The 18854-nt window shown below is 33.8% G+C and overlaps 1 protein-coding gene across 2 annotated transcripts in view; it reads left to right on the top strand.

The window, feature by feature from the left end:
* Positions 1 to 11239: 11239 nt before the first annotated feature.
* Positions 11240 to 18854, top strand: part of TMTC3 (transmembrane O-mannosyltransferase targeting cadherins 3) — a 40246-nt gene continuing 32631 nt past the window's right edge. Inside the window, exons 1-5 of one of the 2 annotated variants that reach the window (XM_044679913.1) lie at positions 11240 to 11434; positions 13459 to 13677; positions 15474 to 15573; positions 17914 to 18029; positions 18463 to 18635. In XM_044679913.1, the coding sequence (XP_044535848.1) occupies positions 11249 to 11434; positions 13459 to 13677; positions 15474 to 15573; positions 17914 to 18029; positions 18463 to 18635 (794 nt within the window). In that variant the 5' untranslated portion in view covers positions 11240 to 11248. The remainder of the gene's footprint in view (positions 11435 to 13458; positions 13678 to 15473; positions 15574 to 17913; positions 18030 to 18462; positions 18636 to 18854) is intronic. The other variant, XM_044679912.1, reaches the window with a different exon arrangement.

The following is an 18854-nucleotide window of genomic DNA, read 5'->3' as shown; positions in this document are numbered from 1 at the left end:
TCCATGATTTTATTGGGGTTTTTTCCCCTTTCTAATCCCAGGAAATTAGTAAAATGAAAATAATCCCAAATGATTTTTACAAACTACTCAATACGAAGATATAATATAAAACTAAATACTTTTGGTTCATTAATATTTCTGAGAATAAGCAATAGAATGAGATACTCCTATGTAAGAACTAGACAAAATCAGATTGTAAGCCCAGGATATCTTTATGTTACAAAGTGAGACACTTGAGAAAAGACTGTCTTTTAGGTTTTCCTCTGAAGACCCAACATTATCTCCTTTACTTAAGATTGTCTTTCTGTTTAGGTTGTAAGTAGATGGGATCCTAGAAAAAGGAGCCAAGAATGCCATTCCTCAAAAGCAAGAAGTACAGAGAGAAGTTAGGTAGGTTGGAGAAAACAAAAACAAAGATATAGTTGTAAAGGAATCAGGATTTACCTCCATTTAGTTTCCAGCAGAGCCTGAAAACAGCTTTTATTGGGATACACTTGAGAAATTTTTTAATTTTCACTTTCTTTTTTTCCCCCATCACTAATTGTAAAACTCATAAAAGGGATTACTTTAGAGACTAGAGGATAAGGGAGAAGCTGAGAGCTGGTATTTCCATTTCCTTCTGGAGTAAACAGATGATGGAGAAAATGCCCCATCCATGCTTAGAAGAAACAGATAATAGTAGCCCAGAGGAAAATAGGCAAGCCAGTCTTTGGAGGAAAAAAAAGTTTGGCAATGATATAAATAAGACCAAGACCACAGTATCTCCAGAAAAATCATGCCACTTCTGCCATAAGAAGCACTACTATCTTTATCTGATGAATCATTCATAGGATTCACTGCTTTTTTTTCACTGTGGCTCCTTGCTGACTTTTGGTGTAGAGTTCACCCCTAACTAGATCTCAAAGAAACAGTAGAGTGAATGGTGCCATTAGATACTATGTGTTCAGAGGAATGGGGCAGTTAGGTTATACAGTGGAAAGAGTGCTGGATCTAGAGTTAGGAAGACTTGAGTTCAAATGTGAACTCAGACCAAGCTATGTGACCCTGGGCAAGTCGCTTAGTACTGTTTACCTCAGTTTCCTCATCTGTAAAATGATCTGGAGAAAGATACGGCAAAGCCCGCCAGTAATTCTGCCAAAGAGAACACCAAGGAGGGTCACAGAGAGACAGACACAACTGAAAATAACTAAACAACAATTCAGAAGCATAAATACAATCAATTGAGGATATGACTACTGTAGTATCTCTCTGGAAAATGGGTTCTTAAGACTTTTATTTGTTCTAGAATGCAAAGTTTTTAGATGTAGGATCCAAGAATTCATTGTAAGTTTCTGCCAAGTATATTTCTCATACAGCATGATGAAGACTTTGCATGTTATGTGTCAGATTCCTCTTAATTCTTGCTGCTTTAAGCTTCTTCCATCTACTAAAGAAAGAAATTGACCTGAGTTTGGAAGTGTTCAGACCAAGTCAAAACTTAAACAATCTTGAAATTATAAAGAAGCTTATCTCAAAGGAGACAAACCCTGACTTTTTAGAAGTTTATAAAGATGATAGAAATGAAGCTGTAAAAAACTGCTAATAGTGATAATTCAGAAAATGAAACTTATTTTAAAGTTTCATGTAGTCAAAGTTGTATTCATTAGATTTTTCAGCTGCTTTCGCCATTTGTTTCCCTCAATTCCTTTTCTCAAAACATGTGCTTTCTATATGTGTTTGACAAAACTGAGATTACATAATACATGCTTCTTTGTTAACTAAAGTGAAATTACTATAATGTTGGTAATTTTTTTTCTGAAAGTCTTATCTGTTTTTGATAAGTAGGTAAAAACTAGAAGATATAATATTTCTTTGAAAATTTGTAATAATTGTCTGAGTGAAGTCTGCTTTTAAATTTAATATACCAAACAACCTAATTTTATGGGCAAATCAAGTTGTACAGACTAGTTTGTGGTCTATAGCTTTAAAATAGACTTGAACCTTCAAAAAAAAGTATTACATTTCAAAATAATTATTTTTACTTGGTTCTAAATTTTTTTCTATTCCCTCTATTCTAGACTTGCTTATCATCCTCCCAACTTTTCCTATGGCTCCCTTCCATTCCCATAGCATGAAAAAAAGTAAGACAGTTTCTTTCCATGACTTCAGAATCTCTGGCATATTAGTACTGTAGTTAAGCAATGAACATTTTTTTCTCTTTACCGTTTGTATTTTTAGCAGTGTTCTTTGAACTTGGCTTTTGAGTAGACTAGTATCAGGATGTCAATATATTTAAATATATTATTATTAAAGACATTTCTTACAAGTTCTTTTCTTGCGCCATGTCTTTGTGCAAAATGAAAATAACTTCACTGTTGAATAGAATTTAGCATCCTTCTGCCGCCTGAGACCACCAGGCTTATTATAGTTTCATTTCCTTCTCCAGTGATTTGGCATGGTGCCCTGCAGTGCGATATCAGTGATTCAGCCTATAGACAAAACTGTTACCTACAACAACGCCCCTTCAGAACGTGGAGTACCTCATTTTTAATAACGTCATTGATGGCAGATCTTCAACCTTCTGATAATAGACAAAAGTCTTTCAGAGCCAAGTTTGATGAATAAGGTGCGTGATCACTTTATTTTATTAGCCTAAGTGCATGATTTTACTCTTCAGTTTTCTTATTAGATTAATTTATTGTACAAGCCTATAAGCACCTTTTTTATCTTGTTTCCGTCATGTAGTAACTTACTTTCATGTGATCATAGATTGTATTTGAAAGGACCTTGAAACCATCCTTTCCAAATTGCCCATTTTACTGGGGAGGTTACTTATTGACTAAACCCAGTGTCACAAAGAGAGTAGTAATTAGAGTCAGGATTTTAATCTAGACCCTCTACTTTCAAGTTCATCAGGAAGGAATAAAAAGCATGGAGATAGTATATGGCATCAGCTAGCAAAAAGTGAAGTAGCAAGACCACAAGAGACTTTGGCAGATCCCTTCTTAACATTTAAATATACTTTGTCAACAAAAGGGAAATAAGGTTAGGTTGACCTGATTTATTAGTGAACTAAAGATAATATGAGTGCCACAGACCTATGAGAAAAGCATCCAAAAAGCAGACTTATAGGCATCAATGCTAAAGACAATAAAAGAGATTTTTCTTTTTAGTTATATTAATGGTAAGACAAGAAATAAGGAAAGGATAGACCCTCTAAAAGGGGCAACCTTCACAGAGTCATGTATCTGTAAGTAATTTGTCTCAGTAACCCTGTAGGGATAAGATAGGTATGTGTTAGCCCCATTTTATCTTTGAGTCCTGAGAGACTGACTTAACTAACTAAAGTGACACAGCACAATATAAATGTCAGCTAATATTATTTGTATTGGCTCCAAGACAGAAGGTAAGGGTTTAAAGAGAGAGAGAGAGAGAGAGAGAGAATGAATGAATGAATGAATGAATATATATGGGAAAATATACCTGTTAGATCCATGGATAAGAGAAAACTGTAATAGTCCCTTTTCCATCATTCTTTTGTATTTTGGTATTCTTCTAAGTTCTATTAGGTTAAAATTAATAACTCTAGGTTCATATTTTCCATAGAGTTTATTAATAATCACTTGAAATACAGAAAGCAGATTATATATAGAGATATAAGCCTAATCTAATCTAACTCTGACCATGTGTTCCTCCACATGGCTGTCTCGCTCAGCCATGGTCCTTCCCTACTACCTCCAAAGGGAATAGAGAGCCCAGGCATGTCTCGCCCCACACTTTTTTCCCTTCTCTTGAACCTGGACCCGTGTAACCTTTAGTTCCGGGTCATGTTCCTAGGGCTCTTCATCTGTGACCTGTTTGGAGTTGTTATATTCATATCCTGGGAAATGTTGGAGTCACCTTGATTGACAAGGGAGGCAGAGTGTTCACTTGATATCCAGCCATGCAGCGAGGTGGGGACAAGCTGGGGGAAGGGGAGTGGATTCTATCTACACAGTTCCTGTGTGACAAACAGAATTCAGAAAAAAAACTATTAAGTTACTGATATGTAATAATGAATGCAAAGATGTAAAAACTGCTATTTTACTGTTTTCATTAATTGCAGTTAATATTTTTCTTTCTCTGTTTATAGTAAAGGACTATCTACTCTTATACTCATAGTAGCAGTTTTGGAGTTGAAAGATGATTTTATATATATATATATTCACTTTAAAGATGATTATTAGAAAACTTACATTGAGGTATTAAATGTTTTTGGGGGCATGTGGAAAGATATTAGTTTAAGGGAGAAAATGCAATCAAGTCAATTTCTGATCCTTCCTATACCCATATGTATAATTAGATGTGGTTTAGGAACACTATATCAGAAACTAAAGATTATGAGAGGAAATAGCTTAGATTGAGGTGGGAAAGATTTGGGTAGATATGATCACAATAAGCAAATGTAAATATTAGAAATTTTGAGGTGAGAGGGGACTAAAAAAAAAAACCTAAGCTATATCTAGAGAAAGTAACAATAACTCATTTCTGGAAAAGGAGTTAATGAGAGGGAAAAGGCATTAGGAAATGAGAAAGGGGAGAAAGTTTGAAGAAGGCTTTTGTAAATCAAAATAAATGACTTAATTGCATTTTACCATAGCAGTCAAAATACTTAAATCACAACTTGATTGAAAAGTGGTCCCCATCACATGGTTCAATGGGGATATGATTGGGGACATAGACTCAAAACTATTACCCTAGTACAAATGTTAATAATATGGAAATCTAGATTAATGACACATGTAAAACCCAGTGGAATTGCTCATTGACTACGGGAGAGGGATGGATGGAAGTAGGGGAGAGAAAGAACATGAATCATGTAACTATGGAAAAATATTCCTAATTAATTAATTAAATAAGCTTTGAAGGAAAAAAAAGAAAGAAAAGCCATCCTCCAAAAATGACAAATTAAATGACTTCTGGCCCAGAAGCATGCTGTTATAGTAGAATTTTTATCTCTGAGAAAAATAATTATCAGGGAATCTGCCACCTGTAAATAAATGGATCAGTGATGTGCCTCCATTCATGCCAAAGATCCCAAGCAGACAGAGAGATCCCTTTTTATAAAGTTTTGGGGAGTACAGAACAAAACATGGAACAGGGTAGATGACATCATGGGAAAAGCTGAGGCACAGGGAACAATATGATTGGTTAGAAGTTTGATAATTGGGGTGAGCAACAACCCCTCTTCTCCTTTGAAGACTAAGAAGGCCTCATTTTTGGAGTCCAGGTTCAAGACAGCAGCTCAGGCTTTTGGACAGCAAACCTGACATCCTTAGATAGCTTAGTGGCCGAAGATATCAGGCCCAAATCCTTCCCCCCCCCCCCCCCCCGACCCCCAATTGTCTTTGAGGCCAGCTATAATTCCTTAGGACAAGAAAAGATCAGTGATTAGCAAGAGTTGGATTTCTTAACTTAACCCTTAATAACACCTGAAGAACCATGATTTAAGCAGTTAATAGGAAAAAAAAGCAGTACACGATGAAATCAATTACTTAAAAATAAGAACAGACACAAAATGACAGTTCTGATTTTCTCAATGTAAAAAGTCATAACATCAAACAGCAAAGGAAACTTAAACTAGCAACCTCTCAGAAGGACCAAAAACTAGTTCAAGATACTTAGAGTAGTAATATTACTACTACTAGTGGACTATTACAGTTTTCTCTTATCCATGGATCCTAACAGGTATATTTTCCCATATTCTTTCTCTCTCTTTTTTTTTTTTTTTAATTTTTTTTTAAACCCTTACCTTCTGTCTTGGAGCCAATACTATGTATTGGTTCCAAGGCAGAAGAGTGGTAAGGGTAGGCAATGGGGGTCAAGTGACTTGCCCAGGGTCACACAGCTGGGAAGTGTCTGAGGTCAGATTTGAACCTATTACCTCCCATCTCTAGGTCTGGCTCTCAATCCACTGAGCTACTCAGCTGCCCCCCTCCCATGCTCTCTTAATTTACTTGTGATATTACCCTTTATGTCTCAATCATCCAATTTAACCTTATTTTGGTATAAAGAGTGAATGTTGGTCTTTGCCTAGTTTTTCTTAAACTGTTGTCTAATTTTCCCAGCAATTTTGGTGAATTCTCCAATAGCTTGGATCTTTGTATATATCATCCAGCACATTATTACGGTCATTTACTGCTATGTATCATGTACCTAATCTATTGCATTGATCTATTTACTCTTTTTCTTAACCAGTACCAGACTATTTGTGCTTTTGGTTTGAAATCTAAAACTGTGAGGCTGCCTTCCTTCACTTTTTTTTCATTGATTCCCTTGATATTCTAGAACTTTTTATCTCAATGATTTTGTTGCTTGTTATTTTTTATAACTTTATGAAATAGTTCTTTGGTAGTTTAATTGGTATGCCACTGAAAAGCAAATTAACTTATGTAGAATTGTCATTTTTAATATATTGGCTTGGCCTACCATGTGCAATGAATTTTCCCACTTGTTTAGATCTATCTATTTACATGAAAATGTTTTGTGATTGTGTTCATATAATTCCTAGGTTTGTCTTGGCAGCCGTTTTCCTTTTCAGTAATTTTGTCTACCATAATTTTAAATGGAATTTCTGTTTTTATCTCTTCCCATTTGGGTTTTGTTGGTAATAAGTAGCAATAGTGATGATTTATGTGTTTATTTTATATTCTGCTACTTTGATGAAGTTGTTTCAATTAGTTTTTTTAGTTGATTCTCTTAAAGTTCTTTAAGTATACCTTCATATCACCACAAAAGATGATCTTTTTTCTTCTTTGCCTATTTCTATCCTTTCAATTTATTTTTCTTGTCTTTTTGCTATAGCTAGCATTTCTAGTACAATATTGAGTAACAGTGGTGATAATGGATATGTGAAATGAAATTCAGGGAGGAGGGCCTTGTATCTCCAAAATCACTCTAATGAGCTGACAGGAGACTTGATGCTGGCAGAGTTCATGTGACTTTATTCAGAGGTGTGTAGTTGTTGAAAGCTATCCAACTGCTCCTGGATTCTGATAAGGGACGGTTTAGGTGAGAAAGAAGAAGATGGGAGAGAGACGATTTGTCAGCTCAGGTCTGCGGCCCCCTCACTAGTAGCATGGAATTTTATTTATATAGACTTCAAGACTCATTTCACACAAAGAACTTCAAGAAACTTTGCAGTTGTGCAGAAATTACAAATTATGTCATACAAAAGAGCGTCAGTGACTTCAAGGTAGAGATAGCCTGGAATAGAACAAGGTCCAAGGCTGAATTCTAGCCACCTTATTATCAGAAAGCTAATTCCGGGATACTTTTCTTGAGTGGAAAGCCCGTGCTGAATGAGGTTTTGACTAATTTTGACCTTGACTGTCTAGGTCCAGTTTTGAACCCAAGCAGCTGCATTTTAACCAAGAGAGAAATTGTTAGCCTCTTGGCTGTTGGTTTGCTAAGAACTTAAAGTTTTCCAATAAGACTATAATGTTTTCCAATAAGGAAAGGTGTAGATCAGAAAAGGAGTCAAAAGAGGAGTCTCAGATTTTTATCTTATATAGCTCATCCTGTCTGACTGATTTAGAGCAGAAAAAGGTCAAAGCATGGCCTTGAAGGGCTGCATTGATCTTTTGATGGGGTTCAGATAAAATATCTATTACAGACTCTATTTTTCCGATCGACCTTCCACATGTGGTGGGAGAGACAGAAAGACAGACTCCACAGTTTGAGGTCCCAGAAACAGTGGGCATCAATACCTGGGCTTACTCAGATTTTATAGGGATCCAATATAATGCTATCTCCACTTTCTCATCATCTGTATCTTATTCTCAATCCTTTTCCAGCATTTCTGACATTTCTAAATATATGAGAATATTCCTTTGGTTTGAATTTTTTTTTAGTTGAGTCAGGGTTTTAGCCCTGTCCAAGAATTTATCAGATTGCAACAATTCAAGCTAAGACACTCTACTTGGGACATATAGTCAAGATTATAACTTGTAAGTTTTGAGATTTCTCTCATAGGAATTAGGTCACCCCTAAACTTCTTTCCACAGGAATAGAAGAAAAGTGGGGGGGCAGCCTCCTAGCCACATTTGAAAAAGAGTATATTAAAGGTCTATATTATTAATATATATGTATAAAACTGCTTGGGGAGGGAATTTCTTCTACTCTTCAAAAGGAGAGATATCTCCTAGTGGAGAGCATACCTAACTTCACTATTTTTCTGTAAGAAGTTGCCAATCTATAATTACTAATACTAATCAATATATATTGGAGAATAATGCACAAATTTCATCCTACACAATGGATATCTTTGCTTCACTCCTGATTTTATTGGAAAGACTTTGTTTATCTCTGTACATATAATGCTTGCTTTTAGTTTTAGATATCTACCACTTATAATTTTAAGAAAGGCTCCATTGAATCCTGTACTTTTTCAGTGTTTTTAATAGGAATGGGCATTGTATTTTTTTTCAAAGCCTTTTTCTGCACTAATTAATATCACATGTTTTTTGTTGTTATTGATATGGTTATTTATGCTGATAGTTTTCCTAGTATTGAACTAGCCCTGTATTCCATTTATAAATCCTACCTGGTCATAGTCTGTGGTCTTTATGATATATTCCTATAATATCCTTGCTAGTATTTTATTTACATTTTTTTCATTGACATTCATTAAAGAAATTGGCCTATAGTTTCCTTTCTCTGTTTTTGCTTTCCTGGGTTTAGTTACGTAAACCACATTTGGGTCATAAATGGAATTTGGTAGGTCTTTACCTGATTTTCCAAATCATTTATATTGTATTGAGATTAATTATTCCTTAACTGTTTGGTAGAATTCATTTGTGAATCCATCTGTTTCTGCATATTTTTCTTAGAGTATTCAATGATGCTTTGTTTAATTTCTTTATCTATGACATGGTTATTTAAACATTCAACTTCTTTTTCTGTTAGTTTGGGAAGTTTATATTGTCAGTTTTGCTGACGTATAGTTAGTCAAAATAACTCTTTAACAATTGCTTTAATTTCTTCATTGGTAGTGCATGTATCCTTTTTATCTTTGATAGTATTTTTTTCCTTTTTTAAAAAATCAGTTTAACCAATCTTTTATATTTGATTGTGAGGTTTTTTCCCTATGAAACTAGCTCCTAGTTACATTTATTAGTTTACTGTTTTGTGGTGTTTGTTTTTTATTTCATCTCCTTTAGTTTTATAGGATTCCCATTTTTTTGTTTAATTGGATGTTTTTTATTTATTCTTTTTTCTAGTTCTTTTAGTTGATGGCCAAATTCTTGATTTGCTTTTTTCTCTCTTTTATTGATGTGTGCATTTAGAAATAGAAATTTTCGCTTAAGTACTGCTTTGGCTAAATCATTCCCAAATTTTAGGAATATTGTCTCATCAATCGCATTAATGACGTTAGTGATTGTTTCTATGATTTGCTGTTCGGCCCACCCATTTTTTAGAATTAGATTATTTAGTTTTTAATTAGTTTTTCATCTGGGCTTCCATGACCCCTTATTTAATGTAATCTTTATTACATTATGATCTGAGCAGGCTGCATTTAATATTTATGCTAAAACATGGTCAAAATGTGTCATATACTCTTGAGAAAAAGGTACACTTCTCTATTCCCATTCAGTTTCTTCCAGAGTCTCTAAGATTCTACTAATCACCTTAACATCTTAATGATTTTATGGTTAGATTTATCTATCTCTGAGAAGGATGAAACAAGGTAAGAAACATTAGCTAGCACCTTGGATAATCAAGAAACAAAAATATCTTGATAAATCAAGGCTAGGATGGTTGCTCAAGAAATTTAACAGAAATAAATATAAAGCCTTATGTCTGTGGAGTTGACTTTTGTTTTTAATCCAGCTACAAGATTAGGTATCCAACACTTCATCTGAAAAAGACTTGGGGATTTTAATGGACTTAAAAGCTCATTATCACAAAAATTCTCTATGAATCAGCACAGTGATAAAATGATCACAATACCAACTATACCTTTATACAAGTCACTGATAAAAATGTTAAAAAGAACAAGTTGAACAGATCATTGGCACACTTACTGGGGACCTTTTAGGTTGACATTAAACCATTAATGATACTGTCTGTCCTTAGGGTCTGGCCTTTCAACCAGCAGAAAACCCTTGTAACTATGCAATCAAATAGTCTGTATCTTTTCAGCAAGAAAAACATGAGAAATTTGCCAAATACTTTGCTCAAATATTGTTTAACTAAACCTGTGGCATTGCCCTGCTGATTATGAATTTACTCTAGCAACCTTGTCAAAAACAGGGGAATTAGTTAGCCTGACATTTGCTCTTAATGAAACCTTTCTGGCTCTTTACTTCATTTTCTAGATATTCATTTTCTATCTCTTTAATAATATATTCAAAAAATTTGCCTGAAACAAAGTCAAGCTCACTACACTGTATTTTACTCATTTTCCTTCTTTTCCTTTCTCTTCCTTCCCCATCCCTCTTCTCTTTCTCTAAGGAAATTGAGAGATTTCCTTTTTTCCAGTTTTCCATATAAATTTCAAAGGTAATGGTAATACCATTACAGTAGATGATAATCTATGGTAATCTAATATTTTATGACAGGTTCTTTAGTACCTGAAAAGAATGTAGTTTATCCAGGCATATGACTCCACTTCATCAAAGGAAGTTTGATGTTCTCTTATAATCTCCTTACTCATCTTGGGAATCAACTCCCTATTAGTTATATTTGTCCGATTCTTTCCAGGCTAAAGATCAATCTCTTAGTAGAGGAAACAGAAGCAGTGTCTTAGTTATCATTTTAGTATATCCCTATCAAGAGTCCACTGTCTTTTCTTTGATCCTATTTTTCTTTATTATAGATTTTAAAAAACTTTTTTGTTGTTTATTTTGTTCACTAACTTAAATTCATCTTAGCCTTAGCATTTCTGACATTTTAATAGACTAATCCCATCTTTTTGTCTGCCTATCTGTCTTTTAAAAAATTAACTTAGTTTATGAATTCCCTGTGTATCCACTTTATTCTTTAAATAACTTCCCTTTTTTCCTTCCTATTAGAATTGTTTCTTTCTGTATCCTTGTAATGTGTTTTTAAAAAAATTCAATCTTTTATTTTCCCAGTTACATGTAATAATCTATTACATATGTTTTATAAAATTATAATATCCAAATTGTCATAGTCATTGAATTTATGGAGCTCTACTGCATATTTCATTGTGTGTCTCTATGAAATCTTCTTTTGCAGTTTTAGTCCATGAGTGCTGGTGGAAACAATGGCTGTTAGCCTAAAAGAAATCGGCTTAATAGTCGGTGTGGTTATAGCCTGCTATTGGAATAGCCTCTTTTGTGGTTTTGTTTTTGATGATGTTTCAGCAATATTGGACAATAAAGATTTACATCCTTCTACACCTTTAAAAAACTTATTTCACAATGACTTCTGGGGAACCCCTATGTCTGAGGTAAGTGATGACTTAAGTTTGTCTTGGTGTTGCTTTTCTTCACCTACTCTTTTAAGTCATCTCAGAAGTTATAGATTTTTAAAAAATGAATGTTAAATGAATTGTGGATGCATTCTGTTGACAAGAAACAGGAATTGCCAATTTACTAATTTAACCATGTGGAGCACCTTTTTAATTTTTGATGAATATGGTTCGTTTCTTGGCTAAGTCAGCTTGCGCCTTAATGAAAATCAGTGTGTTTGTGTTAGAGCGGGTACAATTTCCTTACAGTTCTTTATACTTTTCATTTTTGTTTCTCTTTGAGTAAGACAGATTTGGGATATATTTTCACCTATTTAAAACCATCAAGTAACATATGTTTAGTCTTTCTACATTTTTAATTTAATGTGTTACATACATCAATGTGTGTATGTCAGTCACCATCATCTGACAGTGAAAATCTGTTCACAGGCTACAGCCTAATAGCTTGAAATAAGTTGAGTAAGCAGGAGGGAGAGAGATTAGATGTTTACCTCCTTTTCTTTTAAGGTGCTTTCTTCTCCTCCATAATTATTAACTGAGATAACTGTCCCATTCTGTCTCAACTTCTCCATGCATGCATCTCTACCCTAAAAAGCTGTTTGTCTAAGGCAATGATTCCCAAAGTGGGCACCACCGCCCCCTAGTGGGTGCTGCAGCAATCCAGGGGAGTGGTGATGGCCACAGGTGCATTTGGGGGTGGTGAATAACTGTAAGGGGGTGGTGATAGTATGTGACAGGGGGCGCTAAGTAACATTTTTTCTGGAAAGGGGGCGGTAGGCCAGAAAAGTTTGGGAACCACTGCTCTGAGGCATAGGATCTCACTAGATGATCTCTGAGGTCCTTTCCAACTCAAAATCTATCATCCTGTGACCAAATTAAATATTTACATACTTCAGAAATTACCTCAAAATAAGATTTTTTTTTTAATTTTTTTTTTTTTAAATTTTAAACCCTTAACTTCTGTGCATTGACTTATAGGTGGAAGATTGGTAAGGGTAGGCAATGGGGGTCAAGTGTCTTGCCCAGGGTCACACAGCTGGGAAGTGTCTGAGGCCGGATTTGAACCCAGGACCTTCCGTCTCTGGGCCTGACTCTCAATCCACTGAGCTACTACCCAGCTGCCCCAAAAAAAGATTTTATGTATAACNTTTTAAACCCTTAACTTCTGTGCATTGACTTATAGGTGGAAGATTGGTAAGGGTAGGCAATGGGGGTCAAGTGACTTGCCCAGGGTCACACAGCTGGGAAGTGTCTGAGGCCGGATTTGAACCCAGGACCTTCCGTCTCTGGGCCTGACTCTCAATCCACTGAGCTACTACCCAGCTGCCCCAAAAAAAGATTTTATGTATAACTATCATCATTAGACTATACCTCTAATATGTTACTGTTTGTCAATGTATCTCTTTATTTTCTGTTTTTCCTTGTCACCTATTTGGTATACTTTCTTTTCTTCACTCTTATTTCCTTTTAGAAATTGGACTGGAAGTTATACATCTCTCTTAATTATAAATAATCCATAGAATCTTATGCTGCCCTTTGCACCGTGTATTCATTTGGCAGACATTTATTGCCTAATATGTAGTATATTGTGCTTGGTGCTTGAAACTGCTTGACAATTTTTATCTAATTTTAATCCCACTTTTCTTCTCTCCATATCTGGTAAAAGGAATTTCTATTCTTCTTCTCCTGTTTATTCTCTGCCTTCATCTCCATCATTATTCTGAAAAATATTTTGAATATAAATATTTAAGTTTCTAAAACTTACTTTGAAAAAGAAATGGGACTTCTAAACATGAATGGCTACCCGAATTATAGAAAAATTTTGGATGTTTAGTGACAATTACTCTTGCTTCAAATCATCATATTCTTACTCTTCCTTAGTGTTACCTAAGGAATAAAAATAAGTAGAAAGGACGTTTGAATGTGGTAGTTATGTTGTATGTAAATTTGAAAATGTGACTAAATAAAACTAATAATTAAATGTCATTTTTTTCCCCTTTTAGGAAAGAAGTCACAAATCTTACCGTCCTTTAACAGTTTTGACATTTCGTTTAAACTATTTATATAGTGAGTTAAAACCAGTGTCCTATCACCTGCTAAATCTGATTTTTCATGCTGTGGTTAGTGTGGTCTTCCTTAGAGTCTGCAAATTGTTTCTGGACCCCAGAAGTAGTATAATTGCCTCCTTGATGTTTGCTGTGCACCCTATACACACAGAAGCGGTAGGTATAAACCAAAATAATAGATATTTTATTGATGATTGTTTTCTTCTTTGAAACCTAAAAGTGATTTTCCAGTAGCATTTTGTCTTTATAAGCTATATAAATAATTTTTTTTAAATAAAAGCTCTTTCCCCTAACATATTTAGATATTACTACCTAAGGAGACTAAATACTGGTCTCTGAAGTTGATATAATCAGAGGAAGACTTATAAAATAATGAATTTTGCATGCTACATTTTAATGTGTGCAAAATCTTTAGAATTCAAGCATTGTAATTCATTTAATTTATTAAAAACTAAAAATAAAAGACCTGTTGATAAAAAATACTTCATACTATATATACATTGTAGTAAATTTCATTTGCCCAATACTTTCTAACAGTAAAAATGGAAATCATTTTTTAGTTCAGTAGCAGTGTATTATGCAGATGGGATGACCATTCAAAACTTGTTATGCTTAATATTCTTTATATTTTCTAGATTCCTATATACCTAGGATTGAAGGGGTCATAAACTAGATACTAGCGATCTTGCATTGTCCTTAATCATGTCCAGTAATTTTTCTTTTCTAAAGATATTAAGTAGAGCATGCCTGTTTACTCCTATTTTAGATAGACTAAATTGATTTGTATCTTTAAAAAGCTCTGCTGGGGAACAGCTAGGTGGCTCAGTAGAAAGAGAGGAGGCCTGGACACTAGAGGTCCTGGGTTGAAATTTGGTCTTAGATATTTCATAGCTGAATGAGTCATGGTCCACAATTTATCCTTTATATTTAAAGTATAATTCTAGTTTTCTCATCTGTAAAATGAGAGAATTAGACTAGGTGTTATCTGATGTACCCTGAATCTCTAATAGTCTGAGTTCTATCTATGATGTTAGTGTCCTAGACTTGGAGTTGAGATTTCAAGTCCCACCTCCTACATTTATTTAGCTTTGTGACTGTGGGCAAGCATATATAAATGTAAGTCATTAGTATTTTAAATCTTCCATGAGCTGAGGAATCAGATTTATATTGAAATTATGTCAAAAAGGAAAAAATGAAAGATCTCTTTTCTGCAATAAGATATATTCAGTTCATCAATTCAATAGGTATTAAATAAAGCAACTCATTATTTAAAGGAACTCTGAATTTAGTTCTCTTAAAAAGGAAAGAATCCTTCAGTGTTGATAATGATGATCACTAACATTTTTTACTTAAAAATTTTATATTAAAATTTCTTAAAGGCAAAGTGTATAAAAAAATATGGAAAGGGGGCAGGTGGGTCAGGGTGCAACTAGGTAGTTAGTGAATAGAGCAGCAGGCCTGGAGATGGGAAGGCCTCAATTCAAATCTAGCCTTTGACATTTCCTAGCTATGTGCCCTTGGGTATTCACCCCGATTCCCTAGCTCTTGCTACTCGTTTGTCTTAAAATTAATATTTAAATGTAACTAAGAGAAATTAAGAGTTTAAAGAAATGACAAAAGCACATTTATGACTAGATTCATCCACGTTAAAGAGCTTTTTGCTAGCTTTATAGTTGGTTGCCTTGTTACTCAGCTGCATGTTTTGGGGAAGACTTCTATATTTATGAACATGTTCAACAAGGAAGGAGTTTGACCCCTGGTATGATCACTAAATCTCAATGTTGTGTTTAATCCTAACATGCATATTTTAGTCAAGAATTATTTGAGTAAGTAGAAGCTATGGTCACTCACCACATGAGGGCACTCAAAGAAGGCATTCTAATCTTTTGTAAAAGCTGGTTTTCAAGGCATTGCTTATTAACTAATTTCCTGTTTTGTCTTTTCTCTTTTAGGTAACAGGTGTTGTAGGAAGAGCAGAACTTTTATCATCAATTTTTTTTTTAACTGCATTTTTGTCATATACAAAATCTAAAGGTCCAAATAATACCATAGGTAAATGTTTAACATTTTCTTTGACTATAGAATAGTAAAGAAAAATACTTTTAAGAGAATGCAAAAATTACTTTAACATGCATACTACTTTTGGATTTATCATCAAAGCAACAGAAGAATGGCATATTTTTCGTATGCTTTCAACATGAAAAATATGCCATTCTTCTGTTGCTTTGATGATAAGTCCAAAAGTAGTATGCAGTGCCTAGGGATTTAAATGCTTTTAGTCTTATTCCCAGCTTTATTTTTAAATATCTCTATTTGGTACAATTAATTTGATTTTCATTGCTCTCCTTTAGCCAGTATACGGAGGTAGTAATGGCACGTCTCTACTGCTGGTTCTTAATTGATTCTTTGAAAATCTCCTGTGGATATACATTTGAAGTGAACTAAAAGTTTTGTGTATGTGTGTGTTTGTTGGGTTTTTTTTTGCTACATTATTTACCTAAAAATGGTTTTAGTCATTACGTAAAGAAAAATTAACTTTGGGCTAACTTCATTTGTTCATGAACAACATATTTTATTTCAAATTAGCATTCCACTAAAGAGTAATCAAGCATATTTTGAGACATTAATCTTTTCAGAAGTTGTTATGTATTTGCAGAATACAAGCCAGTTTCCAGAATCATGTGTCAAGCATTTGAAAGACAAATAGAGAAGATTCTGATGTCTTTTGCTCTTTTGAATTATCTTTGCCACTATTTCCCCTTAGTTTAGGCAAATGATAAAGAATAACTTGTGTGTAAAATCAACTTGGAATCATCTAGTTTTAGAGCCAGAAAGGATGTTAAGGCTAGAAAATTATTGTGGTTTTATTTCCTCTACCAAATCCAACTTGCATACTCAAACCAATGAAATCACAGTAGTTTGAAATGAGCATAATATTTGAAATAGTCATTTATAGAATTTTTAATGGAAAAGAACTTTTTTAAGATAATTATTTCATTTATAGATGAGGAAACTGAAGCCCAGAGTAGTAAAAAAAATTAATCAACATTAGATGACTAGTGTGGACACAACTAGAATCCAGAGCTTCTTAATGTGTGTGTGTGTGTGTGTGTGTGTGTGTATTTAATATATGTAATATATGTGTGTGTATGTATGTGTATGTATTGCTTAGCTAGGCCTGCCTGCCTCTTATGAAGAGCAAGATTTATGATTCTTTTATTTAAATTTTGGAGCCTCTTGTAATTTTTTCCCACTCTACCATATTTGCTAAAACTTCTTGATGCTCATCTTTCAGGTTATACAGGTCTCATTATAGAGCCTAAACTCACCATTCACAACCTCCACTCTTGTAGCTATTCTCTTGCTGTCTCTTTTTCACCAAAGGTTGCTTCTAGCAAACAACATTTTTTTATTTCAATACATTTTTTTACTTTTTAATTTTATATCAGTCACTCCTGGATATGTTCCCCAAATTACTCCACCCTCCTTCCATATAGAATACTTCCCCTGTATCAAAGAAAGTTACTCTACAACTGATGAGTCATCATGCATATAATATTCTGTCCTCAGAACATGTACTGTAGGGCCATTATTAGCTGTTTGGTTCCCCCAACTTCACTTCCTTTTGGTGATCTTCTCATTTATTTTGCTGCAGCAATTGTTTGTGTTCTTCTGGTTCTGCTTATTTTACTGTATATTCATTTGCCCTTCTTCCTCTTCCCAGGTTTTTCTGAATACCTACAGCTTTTCAATTTTTATTTCACAATAATATTCATTACATTGATATGCCAGTTTGTTTAATCATTTCTCAGTCCGTGGACACTCATTTTGATTCTACTTCTTTGCTACCAAAAAAGGGAGTGCCATGAATAGTTTAGTAAATATTAGACCATTCTCTTGCTGGCCTCTTTAGTATATGTACCCTATAGTGGAATCATTTGGTCAAAAGCAAACTGGATTCTGATTTCTAAAATATCTTTTATGCTCTCTTCCATATTTATCAATTTGCCAAGACTTCTATAAGGTCCTATCCTCTAATAAATCTGTCCAGCATTATTACTACAGCCTAATTTTCAGAATGTTGTATGGAGGTTAAGTGATCAGCCAATTTATATGGTAGAATTTGAATAAGCCCAGTCTGTTACTACACCCTACTTCTTCTGCAGTTTAATTTAGAAGTATAACATGATTTTAACATTCCTGTCAAACAACGTGAAATGGTCCTCACAAAATAGAAATCCTTATTACATTTTAAACAAAAAGGCTTTGAGGGCAGGATGCTGCATAAGGCTTATAGAAGTGTTATATGTCCTTTTTCATTAACCAGAAATAGCAGTCATATCTAATTTATTATGATTTTTCAGATTAATTCATAAAACGTTTTCTTTCTAGTATGGACCCCAATTGCATTGACTGTTGTTCTGGTAGCTGCTGCCACATTATGTAAAGAGCAAGGAGTCACTGTTGTGGGGATATGCTGTGTCTATGAAGTATTCATAGCTCAAGGAGTAAGTAGAAATTTAAACTTTGGTCTTTTTGTTTAATAATTCAATTAAAATTTTGTGTGTTTTTTTAATCAATATGATTCACTCTTTTTGCCTTATAAGTAGCAAATTGATTTTTATATTTTTAATAGAAAATAAACATGTTTGATGTTTTAAAATAATTACTACCCTTTTCCTTACTAACTGAAATTTTACTGATGTAGTTGTTAAACCCAATTTCAAAACACTGAAGAATAATTCTATAAAATATACTTTCATTTTTGACATTAATTATTTTATCTTACAACATTTGTCAGCTTATCTCATATTTTAAAATTTCTGCCCATTTCTCACCACCTCTGTTTGTTATTTTTTATATCTGAATTTTTAGACTAGTATTTAATGCTTTGTTTGTTAATGAACTAAACTAACTATTTAACACATTTCTCCATTCCAGTATACCTTGCCATTATTATTTACTACTGCTATGCAGATTCTTCGTGGAAAGGGTAGTATTCCTTTTTCTCTGCTGCAGATACTGCTAAAACTCATTGTCTTAATGTTCAGCACGTTATTACTTGTTGTGATCAGAGTCCAGGTTATTCAATCTCAGCTTCCAGTATTTACCAGGTAAGAGCCATACTAATAAATTCATGCTTTTTAGGTTTTGGGACAGATTACTACAAATGTAAATGGTCATAGATATTTCAGAAACACTTGGATTTAAAAACTCAATTTTAAACAAATATTTTGTGATTGTTTATTCTTGAAAACACCAGTTTTCAAAACATAGCCTAATTGTGCTATTTGAAATAACCATTAGATAAATTGCCATTACAAGCAAAGATT

The sequence above is a fragment of the Gracilinanus agilis genome, chromosome 5 (assembly GCF_016433145.1).
Source record: "Gracilinanus agilis isolate LMUSP501 chromosome 5, AgileGrace, whole genome shotgun sequence".
Classification (NCBI taxonomy): domain Eukaryota; kingdom Metazoa; phylum Chordata; class Mammalia; order Didelphimorphia; family Didelphidae; genus Gracilinanus; species Gracilinanus agilis.
Note: the sequence above shows the minus strand (reverse complement) of the source record. Positions and strands in the feature narration are given on the sequence as shown.